Source organism: Cervus elaphus, chromosome 24, assembly GCF_910594005.1.
Source record: "Cervus elaphus chromosome 24, mCerEla1.1, whole genome shotgun sequence".
NCBI lineage: Eukaryota > Metazoa > Chordata > Mammalia > Artiodactyla > Cervidae > Cervus > Cervus elaphus.
Window position 1 is genome coordinate 34,147,363 of NC_057838.1, and position 16,454 is coordinate 34,163,816.

A 16,454-nucleotide genomic window follows, 5' to 3' on the forward strand; every position below is an offset into this window, starting at 1 on the left:
CTGGACATCTCATATAAATAGGATCACATAATTTGTGGCTGTTTGTGTCTGGCTTCTTTCATTTAATGTATTTTCAGCATTTAACCATGTTGTAGCATTGTCAGCACTTAATCCCTTTTTATAGCCGAATAATCTGTGATATGGATATCACATTTTGTTTATTCATTTATGAGTCAGTGGACATTTGGATTGTGTGTACTATTTGATTATTACAAATAATGCTACTGTGAAGGCTTGCATACAAGTTTTTGTGGGACATGTTTTCATTTCTCTTGGGTCCACACCTAGGAATGGAGTTACTAGGACACGTGGTTACTCTATGCACAGCATTTTAAGGAACTAATCAAATGACTTTACGAAGTAGTTGTGCAATTTTACAACTCTACCAGCAAAATATGAAAGTTCTAATCTCTCCACATGCTTTGTCAACACGTGTAGTTGCCTTTTTCATTGTAGCTGCGTTAGTGCTGCATTATTGCTTAAGCCCTTTACAAACGTTAACTTGTTTGATCCTCTCAATAATGCTATATCCAGAAAAGGGAATTCAGAGAAGTTCAGTAACTTGCTGAACGCTCACGCACTGGAGAACGGTGGAGCTGTAATAAGGAATATGTTACACAAAGGAAACTCGGAACACTCAAGGGACTGATAACAATTTGGGGAGACTTTCAGCTCTTTTAAATGAGATCTTCCTGAATTTAAGATAAAACCATGTATTCTATGCAAGACAGGCTCCTGTTGATGTATACTTAATCCACTTCTGACTTATGTTTCAGAATTAGGCTGTATTGGGGCTCAGTATTGAAAACAAGAGGGAGTAAAATAATCTCTGAATATTCATTTCAATTAAGGCAAAATTTTCCATTTAGTCAAGAATAAAATATACTAGCCACTGATACTAACATTTTGTGATTATTAACTTGAAATTTTAAAAAATAATTTTAAAAAGACTTCAAAAGTTGTGTTCTCCAAGTATGTTCTTTATTATTCTTGGGTGAAAACAATTTCTGAAGTACATATTTCCACATTCTTAATGAATTCAGTGGAAATTGACATAAGAGCCATTTTTATGTTTTAATTCCATGAATAAACACAATACCTTTAAAAATTCTAATTTTATAGTAATTTATAATTGTAAAAAGCAAAGAGTCAGACATGATTAAGTGACTTTCACTTTATATATTTTTATATTATAATAATCAAACAGAAGTATATCTTTTAATATTTTCTCTCAAAAGTGTAAGTGTCAGCTTTTTAAGGAACATAGCAACTAAGTAAATGCAATTAATTCAGTGCCTATAAAAGATGTGAAAGTCTTCAACTCTTACTTTGGGAATCTGATTTCCAGGTGCACATGTGCTCAGTCATGTCCGACTCCTTGTGACTCCATGGACTGTAGCCCACCAGTCTCTTCTGTCCGTGGGATTCTCCAGGCAAGAATGCCAGCGTGGGTTGCCATGTCCTCCTCCAGATCTTCCCGATCCAGAGAGGTGAACCCCCGACTCTTAATGTCTACCTGAATTGGCAGGTGGATTCTTTCCCACTAGCGCCACCTGATTTCCAGGACTATGTGCTGTTTAAGAATACACTTGTGTATGAGTACAAAAAACTCCAAGGCTGAGTTCTGTCTTTGGAAGAGACATCACAATGGAAGATACTGCTCATGTCCTAACTGCTCATGTCCTAACTGAATATCACAGACAGTGATATTCAATAGATAAGGAGCAGAGGGAAGAAGGAAAAGGGTATTTGTAGAATCAGTGACCCACTCGTGTTCCTTCTGATCATTTCCTTATTCTTCTTTTTATGTTGTTGTTAAATTTTATCTTTACTTTTTATTTTTTGACCATGGCACATACCATGCAGGATCTTAGTTCCCCGACCAGAGATCGAACCCACATTCCCTGCAGTGGAAGCATGGAATCTTAACCTGAACAACCAGGGAAGTCTCTCCTTATTGCTTCTTAAGTAAAGCACTTGAAAGACCATTTTAAAATTGTTAACAAGCTGCCTTACAAAAAGCAGGACTGATTCAGAGAAAACAGTTACAGAGGAAGGTTGGTAGGAAGAAATGATTAGTTTGGAGGAAAAAATCTGTTTAGAACAAATTTGTATGTTTGTAATTTGGGGCATTTTATGTGTATATAGTGTCATTTGTTCACAGGGAATCATTCCTGATAATGTTATATGGATATGCACACTGTAACATAGTTATTATTACCTTAACAGTTTCATTGAGATAATTCACATACCATACACTTCATTCACTTAAATGTACAATCCTTTTTATGATATACAGGAGTACAGTGTTATATATAATATGGGCCCCTATGATATACCTTTCAAAGCTTACAGTCTCTTGGTGGTAGAGTTTAAATGTACAAGAAAAATTATAGGGCCCAAGTAATTATTTTAGCTTTCAAAAAATCTAATAAACCTCCACAGTAGCTTTGTTTTTGCATTAAGGAAGGAAGTTAGAGATGTTTGCCTCTCCAGAAGTTTAAATGCAATTATAAAATTTCCACCACCTTCAGTGGTGTTGACAGTGTTATTTTCATGTTGTTAAAACATGGAGTGAAGCTGTTTGAAGTTTTGAAGCATAACTTCACAAGTTTTCCAGTATAGCCATGATATATAGCAAAAATTTTACAGTTTGTTTCCTTTTATGACTTTTGGTTATACACATGGAAGTCATTCTCATGGTTATAGTTTTCACTATGGGTGGTGATCATTAGGGTTTTAGTAGGTGATAATCAATCATGTCCTTTTCCTTGATTTGTTCAGCAACAAATGAGAAATAAAATGTAGGAGTCAGACAGAAATGAAAATATCAGCTTTATTACTGATAAAATGGATTGTAAAGTAAGGCTTAGGTATATAGCCATAAGGGCTTCCTTGGATCATTGATTAGGTTTGGTGCTAGTACTGGAAAATTCAAAGTAACAGTGGCATCAATGATGGAAAGACTATTTCGCACCTAAAAGTCCAGAGGTGTCAGATCAAGACTGGTACAGAGCATTGCACAATATACCAGCCCCAGACTCCTTTCAGTGTCGCTGCTTTGCTGTGTGTGGTTTCCTTTTCATTTAGGGGACCAGGATGCATGCTCCAGCTCGTTATCATGTATACCTTACAGCCAAGAAGAAAAAAGAGGTGGGTACGGGAAGGATGTCTCAACTTAAGGACCCATTTTCCCTCATATTCCACTAACTGCAACATAGTCCCTTAGACACATCTAACTAGGAAAAATGAGTACAGTAACATATGAATGAGTTCTGTTCCAAGAGCATGTTAATAAGTCCATTTTGTTCATTAAGTCCAACAAAGTTAGCCTAGGTACCCAACTAACACGGGCTTCCCTGGTGGTGTTAGTGATAAAGAATCCATCTGCCAATCCAAGAGACACAGGAGACTCAGGTTCGATCCCTAGGTCAGGAAGATCCCCTGCAGGAGGAAATGGCAACCCACTCCAGAATTCTTGCCTGGAAAATTCCATGGACAGAGGAGCCTGGCGGGCTATAGTCCATGGGTTGGATGTAACTGAGCACACACCCAACTGAAACAGCTGACTATATAGTACTGTCCTGTGGTAGGTTTATAATACTTTTCACACAAATACATAGAATACAAACATACACACAAAATGAAACATTTTTAATCTTACAGTACAGTACCTTGAAAAGTACATTAGTACAGTACAGTACAAGAGCTGGCACACAAGGGGCTGACACTGAGTGAACAGGCAAGGAGAGTTACTGACTAAAGGGGGTAAGTGATGGGAGAGCTGAAGGATCGTCAGCGATAGGAGATGCAGGGCAAGCTGCAATTTCCCTCACACCTGACGTTGATGGTATGCATGTTTGCATCTTTGACAGTTTGCAACTTGAAGGTTTGTATGTAGAGCACTTACTATGTTCTCGATAGTCACATACCCAGCTAAAAACTGAGAATTCTGATAGGAAGGGAGAGAGTGTTGCTGGACAATCTGTCGTCTCTGCCACATTCCCAAATTAAACTTACGCAGCCAGGCAACCACTGGGCTCCCCTAGAGTAAGGGGTGAGTGAGCTGCTTTCTGGAGAGCAGAGACCAACCTCGAGGGCAAGTTGCTTATAAGAAGGGAACCCAGGAAGGGCTGAGCCAACACGCTTGGTTCCTGCTCATTCTCTTCCACTGTGAGGCCGGACACATTTCTCCTACGCTCTTCCTTCCTCACTTGTGTTTGGCTTTTCCGAGGGGCAGTACAGGGAGCTGTCATAGGGCAGGAACGCAGCACACGATCTGGCGCCACAGTAACAAGGTTTCCTTAATTTCCCATTATCTAACCTTGCTTTGTCTTCACCATTCATTAGATTAAGAAATCTTCCTGAATAGTCATAAGAGAGTTCTTCTTCTGGCAGAATGTCTCTGGCTGCAAAAAGTGCCAACTTTGGTACCATCGAGTCAATTCGGACAGGAATCATCAACAGGTTTGGCTCACAAGAATGGTTAAGGAATCTTCCGATGTTTCCTATCAAGGCAGGATCCACAAATGTTTCCATTACCTGCCCATTACAGACATGCTCCCTGACGGCTATAATGTAATTCGAATCACGTCTTGTTTGTAACTGAATTCTTCTCTGCACTTCAGAGATCCCCAACACCTCACCAGCATATTCACAGACAAACCGTCCCCTTGGTATGAAGTCCAGGGTACGAAGTCCCCAGCCTTTGTGATCCGTCTTGAACACCTGGAGGTGGAACTGCAGACCCCACTGGACCACTCTGTTCCGGCAGTGGTCGCTGCACTGACATAGGACGTTGCATTCGAAAACTGGCTCAGCGCACTTCGCTTCTGATCCCATATCTCTGAGGCATAAATGGTCGTCATAGTTATTCTCACGACGGAGGCAGGAGCAAGTACCAGGGAGGCAGGGAGTTTTGAGACAAGCACATCCAGGGAAGGTTATTTGAGAGGGATCTGTATCTGCTCCAGGCCCAGCCACATGGTCAGGAGTATACTGCAAAACACAGAAACACTGTAAGTCAGCACGGTACGTCATAGATCTCATCTGTATTGCAAGCAGCTTTTGCTGAGACACTTCCCAATTCCAACAAACAGAACAGAACAAAAATGACAAGATTATATTAAAATACTGTGAGAAAACATCTCCAATTTAAAAAAAAACATAAGGTTATTTCTTAGACTTAAAATTCAGTGGTTTCCTTTTAGGTATTGGAATAACACTAGGAAAAAATTATGTATTTTTCTCTTACCAGATATTGAAAATTCTGTAATCCATTTTGTTTCCCTCTTGGCTTTAAGTGTCAGGAAAATCGGTGCTGAATTTAGTTTTTGAATACAGCTAAGTATTTTCTCTTTGGTTTTTGACCTCCTTTACATTTACCTGATAATATACATGTATATATGTCTTTTTATGGTGAGTTACCTGAGATCTTTTTTTAGGATAAGCCATAAATGATACATCAATGACCTTTGGGAGAGAGTCTTCCATTGATTTTTTGAAAGAATTTTTAAAATTTGAAGATTACCTAAACTCATATATTCTTTCATCTTTTTAAAAACGCTGTTATCTTATAGTTCTACTTGAGTATTCACAAGGTTCAAAGTAGAAACTTGGCAAAAAACTTGCAGACAGAATTCAAAAACTGGTCATGTAATTTTAATAGATACTGAAATTTATTGTAGATATATACATGTAAAGAAATCTTGTTCTTATTAAATGTGAAAGGGATAAAACAAAAAGGTTTCTTGGTCTTTGAAATGTATCTATATTTTCAAAATGTTACATTTATAAAATGTTATGAAAAATAAGTCCTAAGTCTAAAATCTCTGTGTGAAGCCTCACCTCCAGTTATTTTCTCACTGGCAGAATGTTCTCAAACCCTGAAGATCAGAGTATCTCTGGTGAGCCCAGTGTATTTCTTTATATATAGAGTAATTCATTGACTTATACTTGTTTTGTTCCAAAAAGGAACTTTTTAATGAGACTTACAAAGAAGAAAGATAAACAAACAACAGGTAAGGAAATAAGGTGAAGTGAAAAATAAGTCAAGCGAGCTTAGACACCTAAGTGTGCAGCAGAAGTAGACTGCACATCCGGCTGTGTGCCAGGATAGTCAGAGGGAAATGTGGTCAGATGTATGGCTTGTACTGTCCGTAAGAAACAGTCTTACTGTTCAGAAGCATTGACTTTTTTTAGTATGGAGATGCGAGAGAAATGTCACCAATGAGTCTGTCAAACTGTTCTTTTACAGGAAGCAGTTTCATGGACTGCTTTTCATCTCCTTCATTTTGACCCTCAGGAAAGGCTGTTGGCATGCTGCCACAGCCTGTCAGCAAGAGACCCGCCAAATAGCCTGTAGTAATTCAGGGATTGATTTTAGTGCATCCAGAGGAACATTTGAACAACCTTAGCTTGCAGTCAGTTTTCTATTAATATTGTGTCAATACTTTCAGAAAAAGTATTGAACAGCATGTAGTTACACTCCCTGTGGAGGCCTCGGTGGAGCTATGCAGTTAGGTGCAGAATCCTGTATTTTAAAAAACGCTGAGCTGGGGTGAAGGATTGACATCCTCCTATGAAAGAATGGTGAGTGGGTGTACCTGCGGGGGAAGGCCAATACTGCTTAAAAAGTGATTTGGGGGTGGAGAGCGGAAATAGCTTCTCTTGTTTGTGTGGGTTCTTACAGCTTTAGCTTGGCAGAGGTGTCCTAAAAGGATAAAGGATGGCTTAGAAAAAGATACCCTATCAGTCAGATTCAGTGACTGCTGTCTTATACAGAATCTACTTCCAGATTTTAAGAGTCAACTTTGAAATGGTTACTGAGGCATTTTAAGAAGTGCTTGTAAAATGAAGACTTTACTATCACTTTGTTAAACTTTTTATGAAGAATTCTTTTCAACTGATGAGTTTTTAAAGGTACATATGGGCTTCCCTGGTGTCTGAGACAGTAAAGAATCTGCCTGTAATGCAGGAGACCAGGGTTCCATCCCTTGGTCAGGAAAATCCCCTGGAGAAGGGAATGGCAACCCACTCCAGTATTCTTACCGGGAGAATCCCATGGACAGAGGAGCCATGGGGTCACAAGGAGTTGGACACGACTGAGCAACTAACACTTTCACTTTTCCTTAAAGGTGCATATAATTTAAATGTGTTATAGAAATCACTAAACTCTAAGGTGATCTTCTTTTTTGATACAGATGTATGCGTTGTATGTGCTTAGTCACTCAGTCATGTCTGATTCTTTGCGACCCCATGGACTGTAGCCCGCCAGGCTCCTCTGTTGATGGGATCCCCCAGGCAAGAATACTGGAGTGGGTTGCCAGTCCTCTTCCATGGGATCTTCATAACCCAGGGATCGAACCCATATCTCCTGTGGCTGCTGCATTGCAAGCAGACTCTTTACCACTGAGTCACAGGGGAAACCCTCTTCTTTCAGAGAGGTTGCTAAACTATAGAGGATCTACCAGGCATTCCTAAGATCGAGCACAGACATATGACCTACTGAGTGTGTGCCCCACCACAGGACGTGAGAGTAGGGGTGTGAAGTGGGGAGGTGGTAGAAATATCTGATGACAGCTTGAGCGTTCTGGATCCAGAGATGCCTACAGTTACTGCTCTTGGACTTTGCTTTTATGTGGGGCAACTGCTTCCCTTTTTTGCCTGAGTCAATTTGTATTGTATTTATGTTTCTTACAAACAAATGAGTCTTGACCAATACACCCAGGGTGGAAGCTGAGCATGGTTCCAGGAAATGGCTGGAAAATTTAGTCAAAGATATAAACGGCTAATAAGCAATGAGGTCTCCAGCTGGGAAGTGAGATGAGAGCAAAGCCGGCAGGAGGCCAGCCATGAACTCTGTGACTGCTGCCTGGAACGCTGGGCAAGCAATAGAGAACTTCTTAATGCAGAACATGGAATGTCCCAGAGGAGACACACACAGGTCCACGCTCGTGTTAGCACCGTGACTTATACCAAGTGACTTGCTAAACTTCAGGTTAGCAACTGTAAATCAGGGATGATAGGTATATTCAAGGGGGGAAGGTTCTCAAATTTAATTAACATAATGTTGTACTCTGTGTCAGCCACTTCATACTTTTAAAATAGTCACTTTCTTAAATTCTTCTAGATATTATTTCTAGATTTTTATATCTAAAATACCATATATTTCTGGCATATTACTTAAGCTCTCTAAACATTCCCTTCCTATTTTCTCTCTCTTACAGGTTTCTGTGAATGAAATAAATGTGAGAAACCACGTAAAAAGCTTACTCCAGTGGCTGGCTCATAAGTGTTCAATATGAATTATACAGTAGCCATTTAGTAGTGGTGGAAAAAAACAAACAGGTTCTGGAGTTAAACTTCTCAGGTTTAAACATACTCAAACCAAAATATGTGTGGGAAACCATAAGATTATCTTCCTACCTCCCATTACTTAACCATCTGGAGCAGGGAATACCAAGAGCTGACCCAGTACAGACTGTCTTCATTCATCAGTAAATACTGCCTTATTGTCTACTGTATGCACATGCTCCATGGGGTCACAAAAGAGTGGGACACCACTTAGCAACTTATCAACAAACAACATGCACATGCTGGGGTTTAGAAAGACTCACTCAGAAAAACAGAAAAGAAGACATGGGATTTTTATCATTTTTTCAGTTGTCACAACATATGCTTTACTTTTTCCATGTATGTATGAAAGCACAAAATTTATCAGGTAAGAGTTGGAAATAAATACCAAATGATCAGTTAAAAATGCACCAGAAACCAGATCCTTGAAGAACTGGGTGGAGAATTCATGTTTTTTGACAGAAAACTTAAGAGAAAAACTTTTACAAATAGAGTCACCCAAGAAGCCAAAATGCAAAGAGAAGACAGTATGTTAAAGAGTAAATATACCTCCTTGGCTATCCTCATATACAATTAATTTCTCCCTTCTCTGAACTATGTGTGCACTTATTAATAGCATGAACTTTGGAATCTTAAGTGGCACAGACTGTCAGGCTCTCTGGTTGTACTAAGTGTGTAGGTCTGACCTTTCTAACAAGTATCTATCTTAAGGAAAGGCATGGTCATTGAGGTTTGAGGTATAGAATGGTGATAGGTGTTGGGTTCCTATCCATGGTACTAGGCACAGAGCAGGTGACTTAGGGAATGTTATTTGACTTCTTAATTTCAGCTCTTAATAATTTCTGATTGGAAGACTGATGTTTTTGAGTCACATTCTGTACCACAGCCCCAGAAACTAAAACATGTCATTGCACAATATTCCAGGCTTAAACCCTAGGCCTCAATTCTGGATTTTAAGGAAGTGCTGTGAAAATCTTCATTCCTTTTTTGGTTGTTTTGAAACACCAGCTACAAGAATCTTTGTACTTGGCCTCTAGCCCCGTGAGTTTGTTTTTGCTCCAAGCAGCTATTAGGAGACTGTGAGCCAGATCATTCTTGTCAAGGCCAAGTTGAGATCTTAAAAAGGATATCTGAGGCTGGTTTTAGAAACCTGAAAACATGGCTAGATCCAGCTCTTAGTTCAAGAAAATCAGTTTATTTTCTACTTGTGTTTCAACACCGATAGCATTATGATGTATTTGTTTCCAATCTTGAGTATCTCAATGTTCTTTTTGCCTTTTCATATAGGACCCAAAAGTAAACTAGACAAAGTTATTTTGACCTTGAATTCTCTGTGCTTTAATTCTTATGTGTACATATGCCTGTGAAGGTAGGGTTTGGGGCAAGCAAACTGTTTTGACCTTTTGTAAGACTGCTATTGTGCTTCATGAATATATGGAAGTAAACTAGTTGAAGGCACTTTTAGACATATTTCAGGAATGCTTTAACTTCTTGGTAAGGCTGTAAGCTCCTTAAGGAAGGGAGCTTGTCTTCTATTTGTAACTCTTAGTGTACTCAGAGCTGTGCACACAGCCAGGAAGCTAGAACACCACGGAATTGAGTCTTAGTTTCCTGATTTTCATTTCTGCCCACCAACTGTAGGTGTAAGGATCAATCACAGGGCCTCCACCTCCACCCCACCCCACCCCCATATAGTGCTTTCTATATGCTTTTCTTGTAAGCTCAAGGGCAGGAACTGTATTGTTACCATTTTATCTTCTAAGCCTAGCTTAACATGCTGGGCACATTATAGGCACTCAGTTGAAGAAACAAAACATATACCAGTGTTTTTGACCAGGCATTTAACAGTGTTTGGTCTTCAATAAGCTTTTCGGGATCAGTGTTTAATATGGTGCTAGTCAACTGTATTATTAACCATTAACTGCCTAACGTAGTTTGAGGAAAAATAAGCATTTCCAACATGAATATCCTGCTCTACTCTTTGAAAACTGCTATGAATCTTTACCGCCTTACTTGATTCTCAAAATAACCCTAGGAAGAGGACAGGCAGAGTTTGATATTGATTATGGGTGTGACAAGGGGAATAAAACTTTTCATTTTGGAGGTTAAGAAACTCAGGCTCTGAGACACGGCTAAGATGCTCAACCCCGAACCTAGCTCTCCTATAGTTCCATGTCCAGGGCTCTTTCCACTCCAACATTCTTGTTTTTTGTGGGTTTTTTTTTTTTTGGTTATTCCTCGTTTCTTAAGCAACATGCAGGAAAAGCTCAGAGAGAGTGAAAAGTTGGAGCAGAAAGGGCTTTGAGGTAGTAAGAGTAGTGAACATTTATTGAGTTCTTTAAGCAAACCAGGAACTGTATTTTTACCTGTAATTCTCAAAGCAATCTGGAAAGAGGTACTATTATTTTAATAGTACACGAGAGGGCTCTGAAGGTCTAACCGAGGCTATTTATATTTGCCAAAGCTCTCACAGCATGGGGGAAGCCTCAACTAAGTCTGACTCTAAAGGCTGTTTTTAATCATGTCACTGGGATCTTAACGACACCTGAGACCAGACAGGCAAGTGATATGCTCCCTATCTTTCAATGAGTTCTGGGGACAGAACCAGGACAGAAAGCCAGGTTCTCAAGGCTTTTTCCAAGGGACCTCAAGAAACTTCCGGTTTTCTCTTAAGTGAACTGCCATTCTTACGGTAGAAAGCTAAAGGGTTAACTGAAAAAAACCGGAAACCTGTCAATTTAAGACCTATTTCCACGCGCAGATAGCTGTGAGATTGGGTTAAGGGGAAAAAAAAGGTCGAAAAACTTGGACAACCCGAAGCAAGCATGAGCGTCAACCATCGAAAGACGACCACTTAACCACAATTGCGAGCCGAGTGCGAGGACCACCGGCTCTACCAGAACGCTTCCTGGAAAGGCGCCAGCGCCGACACCGACGCTGCGCACGTAGCGCGCGAGACCGCCTAGCCCCGCCCCACCGAAAACGATGCCGGCCACGCCCTCGGGGGCCGCGCGCGGCTCTCGGGCCAGCCGAGCCCCGCCCATACCTGAAAGGGCTCAGGCTCCGCCCCTGGGGGCCAGGCGCTCACGGGCAGATTTTCAAGGCCACGCGCAACGTCCAGCTGGTCCTTCAAGGCCTCAGGCGCCTCCTCACACGCTGCCATTGTGCCAGGGCCAGTTCTCTACGGCCTTAGCGGCCGTTTTGCCCCGAAACGGTACTCTTACCACCTAGACCTCTTGAGCCTCGCAGAGGACGCTGGGAGTCTAGCCGCGGGGCCCCACAGCCTCATGGGAGCGGTAGTTTTTATACCGCAGCTCACGAGTGGCTCCTCCCTCCACGCTCAACTTTCCTTTACTATATGGTCTGGTTCACTTTTTGCTTTGAGTCAGACGCACAACAAGTAATACAAAACCTTGTAAGGTACGGACAGAGCTTTGGGGACACAGTGAAGTCCTTGACGTTTTCCTGTGCGCCCAAGGAGGGCTTTCGAGGCGAGGTCGTTTGTCCGTGTCTGAGGGTCTGGAATTTTACCTGGCGCAGGGTGGGGGAGGGGCGCGCCCTACGCTGAGGTGGGGAAGGCTACCCCCTGGGTCTCTGAAAACCTTAAATTTGTGGAGCGACTCCGGGGCGTGTGACGGAGATTGTGCTCGGAGGCCAGGTAGCCTGACCTGGGATCGAAGTCTGTGTAGGGTCCGCGCGCTCCCTGACTGGAATCTCTGTTCCCTGTTGACGTCCCCTGCTCTGAGAAAACCAAGCCTGGTCCCGCAAAGAATGCTGATAACGTCGAAATTGCTGAATCCAGTGGAATATTTTGAACTTTCCCAAAGCGCTCTGACCCGACTGTTCTGCTGCTTCTATGTGAAACCCTCTCTCACAGAGTCTGGGGGCCCCGTCCTGGGTGCGCTTGCCTTGCGCAGACCGTCCTTCCTATCCTGACCTCGGGCGTGACTGATAATGGGGGCGGTTGTCACAGGTTTCTCTCGGGGCCCCTTTCTCACCTTCTCTGGGATCCCTCAGTGATAGCATCTACTTCTTGGCTTTAGATACTCTTATAAAAGTATTAGGGTTTCAGCTCAGCTGGAGATGGATTCCGGTTGTGGATCACTTCAGTTCACTCGCTCAGTTGTGTCCGACTCTGCTGCCGGCTGCAGTCCATGGGGTCGGAAAGTAGGACAGGACTGAGCAACTGAACTGGACTCCAGCATGCCAGACTTCCCTGTCCATCACCAATCTGGGAGTCTACTCAAACTCATGTCCATCACATTGGTGATGCCATCCAATCATCTCATCCTCTGTCGTCCCCTTCTCCTGCCCTCAATCTTTCCCAGCATCAGGATCTTTTCAAATGAGTTTGTTCTTCGCATCAGGTGGCCAAAGGATTGGAGTTTCAGCTTCAACATCAGTCCTTCCAGTGAACACCCAGGACTGATCTCCTTTAGGATGGACTGGTTGGATCTCCTTGCTGTCCAAGGGACTCTCAAGAGTCTTCTCCAACACCAGACAGCTCAAAAGCATCAATTCTTTGGCACTCAGCTTTCTTTCTAGTTCAACTCTCACATCCATACGTGACTACTGGAAAAACCATAATAGCCTTGACTAGACAGACCTTTGTTGGCAAAGTAATCTCTCTGCTTTTTAATATGCTGTCTAGGTTGGTCATAGCTTTTCTTTCAAGGAGCAAGTATCTTTTAATTTCATGGCTGCAGTCACCATCTGCAGTGATTTGGAGCCAAAAAATAGAAAGTCTGTCACTGTTTTCACTGTTTCCCCATCTATTTGCCATGAAGTGATGGTACCAGATGCCAGTATCTTAGTTTTCTGAATGTTGAGTTGTAAGTCAACTTTTTCACTCTTCTCTTTCACTTTCATCGGGAGGCTCTTTAGTTCTTTGCTTTCTGCCATAAGGGTGGTGTCATCTGCATATCTGAGGTTATTGATATTTCTCCCGGCAATCTTAATTCCAGTTTATGGTTCATCCAGCCCAGCGTCAAGATTGCCAGGAAAAATATCAATAACCTCAGATATGCAGATGACGCCAACCTTATGGCAGAAAGTGAAGAGGAATTGAAGAGCCTCTTGATGAAAGTGGAAGAGGAGAGTGAAAAAGTTGGCTTAAAACTCAACGTTCAAAAAACTTAAGATCATGGCATATGATCTTGGTGTTAATGACTGCTTTAATAAAACAATTTGGAACATCTTAGCTTTCTAATAACTATCACTACTAGATATTCAGTCAGTTCAGTTGAGTTCAGTCACTCAGTTGTGTTCGACTTTTTGAGACCCCGTGGACTGCAGCACATCAGGCTTCCTGTCTATTACCAACTCCCAGAGCTTGCTCAAACTTGTGTCCAATGAGTCGGTGATGTCATCCAACTATCTCATCCTCTGTCCCCTTCTCTTCCTGCCTTCAATCTTTCCCAGCATCAGGGTCTTTTCCAATGAGTCAGTTCTTTGTATTAGGTGGCCAAAGTATTGGAGTTTCAGCTTCAGCATCAGTCCTTCCAATGAATATTCAGGACTGATTTCCTTTAGGATGGACTGGTTGGACCTCTTTGCTGTCTCAAGTCTTCTTTAGCGCCACAGTTCGAAAGCATCCATTCTCCAGCATTCAACATTCTTTATAGTCCGGTTTTGTCATGAGATTGCAGCAATTCAGTCACACTTTCAGGCTCCACTTCTAATTCTAGTTCTCTTGCTATTTCCACTACGTGTGTAGCTTCTTCTTTCACTGAAGTCTTGAACTCCTCAAAGTCATCAAGGGAGTTGGAATCAACTTCTTCCAAACTTCTGTTAGTGTTGATATTTTGCACTTTTCCTATGAATAAGGAATATTCTTACTGACATCTGGAATGGTGAATCCTTTATAGAAAATTTTCAGTTTATTTTGTCCATATCCATCAGAGGAATTGTTATCTATGACAGCTGTGTTTTACACTATGTATTTCTCAGTAAGACTTGAACATCAAAGTTACTCCTTGATCTGTAGACTGCAGAATGGATATTGTGTTAGCAGGCATGAAAACAACATTAATCTTATTGTACATCTCCTTTAGAACTCTTGGGTGAGTAGATAGTAGGTGCATTGTCAATGAATAGTAATATTTTAAAGAGAATTTTTTTTTCCCCCTCTGAGCAGTAAGTCTCAACCATGGACTTAAAATATTCTGTAAATCTTGGTGTAAACAGATGTGCTGTCATCCAGACCTTGTTATTCCATTTGTAGAACACAGACAGAGTAGTTTTAGCATATTTCTAAAGAGCCTTATGATTTTCAGAATGGTAAATAAATATTGGCTTCAACTTCAAGTCACCAGCTGCATGAGCCCCTGACAAGAGAGTCAGCCTATCTTTTGAAGGTTTGAAGCCTGGCATTGATTTCTCCTCCCTAGCTATTGAAGTCTTAGATGACACCTTCTAAAGTAAGATTATTTTGTCTGCATTGAAAATCTGTTGTTTAGTGTAGCCACTTTCAATAATTATCTTAGCTGGATCTTCTGGATAACTTGCGCAACTTCTTCATCAGCACTTCCTTCACCTTGCATTTTTATATTATAGAAATGGCGTCTTTCCTTAAACCTTACCAAAATTTTCTTCTGTAGTTTCCTTACCTCTCTCACCCTTCATAAAATTGAAGAGATTAGGCTTTAACTTAACGGAAATGGCTGGCTTGATCTTCTATCCAGACCACTCAAACTTTTTCCAAATCAGCAATAAGGCTGTTTCACTTTCTTAACATTTGTGTGTTCACTAGAATAGCACTTTTAATTTCCTTTTAGAATTTTTTCTTTGCATTAACAACTTAGAAAATTGTTTGGTGCAAGAGGCCTAGCTTATGTCTTCTTTTTACATGCCTTCCTGACTAAGTTTAATCATTTCTAGCTTTTGTGTGTGTGTGTGTGTGTGTGTGTGTGTGTGATAGGAAATAATTTTATTATATTTTATAGCTTTTTAAAAAATTTAAACTTTCATTTTATATTGAGGTATAGCTGATTAACAATGTTGTGATAGTTTCAGGTACTCAGCAATGTGACCCAGACATACATATACATCAGATACCCCTAAGTATCATCTGAGATCAGAATTCTTCTTACAGATCATACTAAATTTCAGTTTCTTGTAATTCTTCATTCCTCAGCTTTCTAGACCTGTAGCAGCATTTTCTCTCTGGTAGCTTCCCAGCTGCAATTCTGATGTTTGGAAGGAGAGAGGAAGTGAAATCAAAGAATACCAAGACTAATGCAAAGAATTCTACTCAAGTACCCAAGACTTTTACCCAACCGGTTAAATTAACTCTGGGGAAGTGTTGATTATTCATACCTATTTTTAGATATTTCAGTGAGAGAAAATTTGGTGTGAAAAGAATCCTACAGAGGAAAAAACCCTTTCCTTTCCATTATCTCTGTACGTGTTACTGTGTCAAAGTCAGTAGGAGGAGATGATCTTTGGATATAAATCGAGGTTACTGTGGAGATTCTTTTCCTGTCCCTGCCCCCCACAGTCCAGAAAGACCTTCCCCAATGTCTGCTGTAATGCCTGAAATCTCCATTGTTAGAATTTCTCCTGTTTGTGATAAGCACTGTTTTCTCCCTGCAGTGATCTTTTAGAATGCCATTATTCCTAGGAGAGAGAGAGAAAAAAATATAAACATGAATATATCTTATCATCTTGCTCTTCTTCATGATAAGGAGATAACTTGGTAAGCCTGAGAATTTAAAGGAATTGAAGAGGAAGAGGGAAAAGATGCCCCACTGAGCAAATGAACATTTATTGAGCACTTGCTAGATTCTCTAGTAGTGTCCAAAAATTTCTATGATGATAAAAATGTTCTGTACCAGCCATAGGTGATTGTTGGTTATTTGGATATGCGTAGTGTGACTGTAGAACTAAATTTAAATTTTATTTAATTTTAATCTATCTAAATTTGATTTAAATAGCCACATGTAGTTAGTGCCTACTATATTGGGCAGCATATTTCTAGGCTTTATACTTCGTACTATATACATTTCTTGTCTATATACATTTCTACATACTATATACATTGTATATACACATTTCTTGTCCATGAAGTAGGCAAAAGTATCTCTATTAAAAAAGTTTTG

The 16,454-nt window shown here is 40.7% G+C and overlaps 1 protein-coding gene across 1 annotated transcript; it reads right to left on the reverse strand.

The window, feature by feature from the left end:
- Positions 1-959: 959 nt before the first annotated feature.
- Positions 960-11,640, reverse strand: LOC122683101 (histone-lysine N-methyltransferase SETMAR). Its single transcript, XM_043886660.1, has 2 exons — positions 11,402-11,640; positions 960-4,998 (listed from the first exon to the last, which is right to left on the reverse strand). The coding sequence occupies exons 1-2, from the start codon at positions 11,516-11,518 to the stop codon at positions 4,195-4,197; spliced, it is 921 nt and encodes a 306-aa protein (XP_043742595.1). The 5' UTR covers positions 11,519-11,640; the 3' UTR covers positions 960-4,194.
- Between the last annotated feature and the right edge of the window lie 4,814 nt (positions 11,641-16,454).

Excerpts from the sequence above, each read along its gene's own strand:
- LOC122683101 (XM_043886660.1), bottom strand. The coding sequence starts at position 11,518 with ATGGCAGCGTGTGAGGAGGCGCCTGAGGCCTTGAAGGACCAGCTGGAC. Across the intron at positions 4,999-11,401 it reads CGGAGCCTGAGCCCTTTCAG|TATACTCCTGACCATGTGGC; the intron begins GTATGGGCGGGG and ends TGTGTTTTGCAG.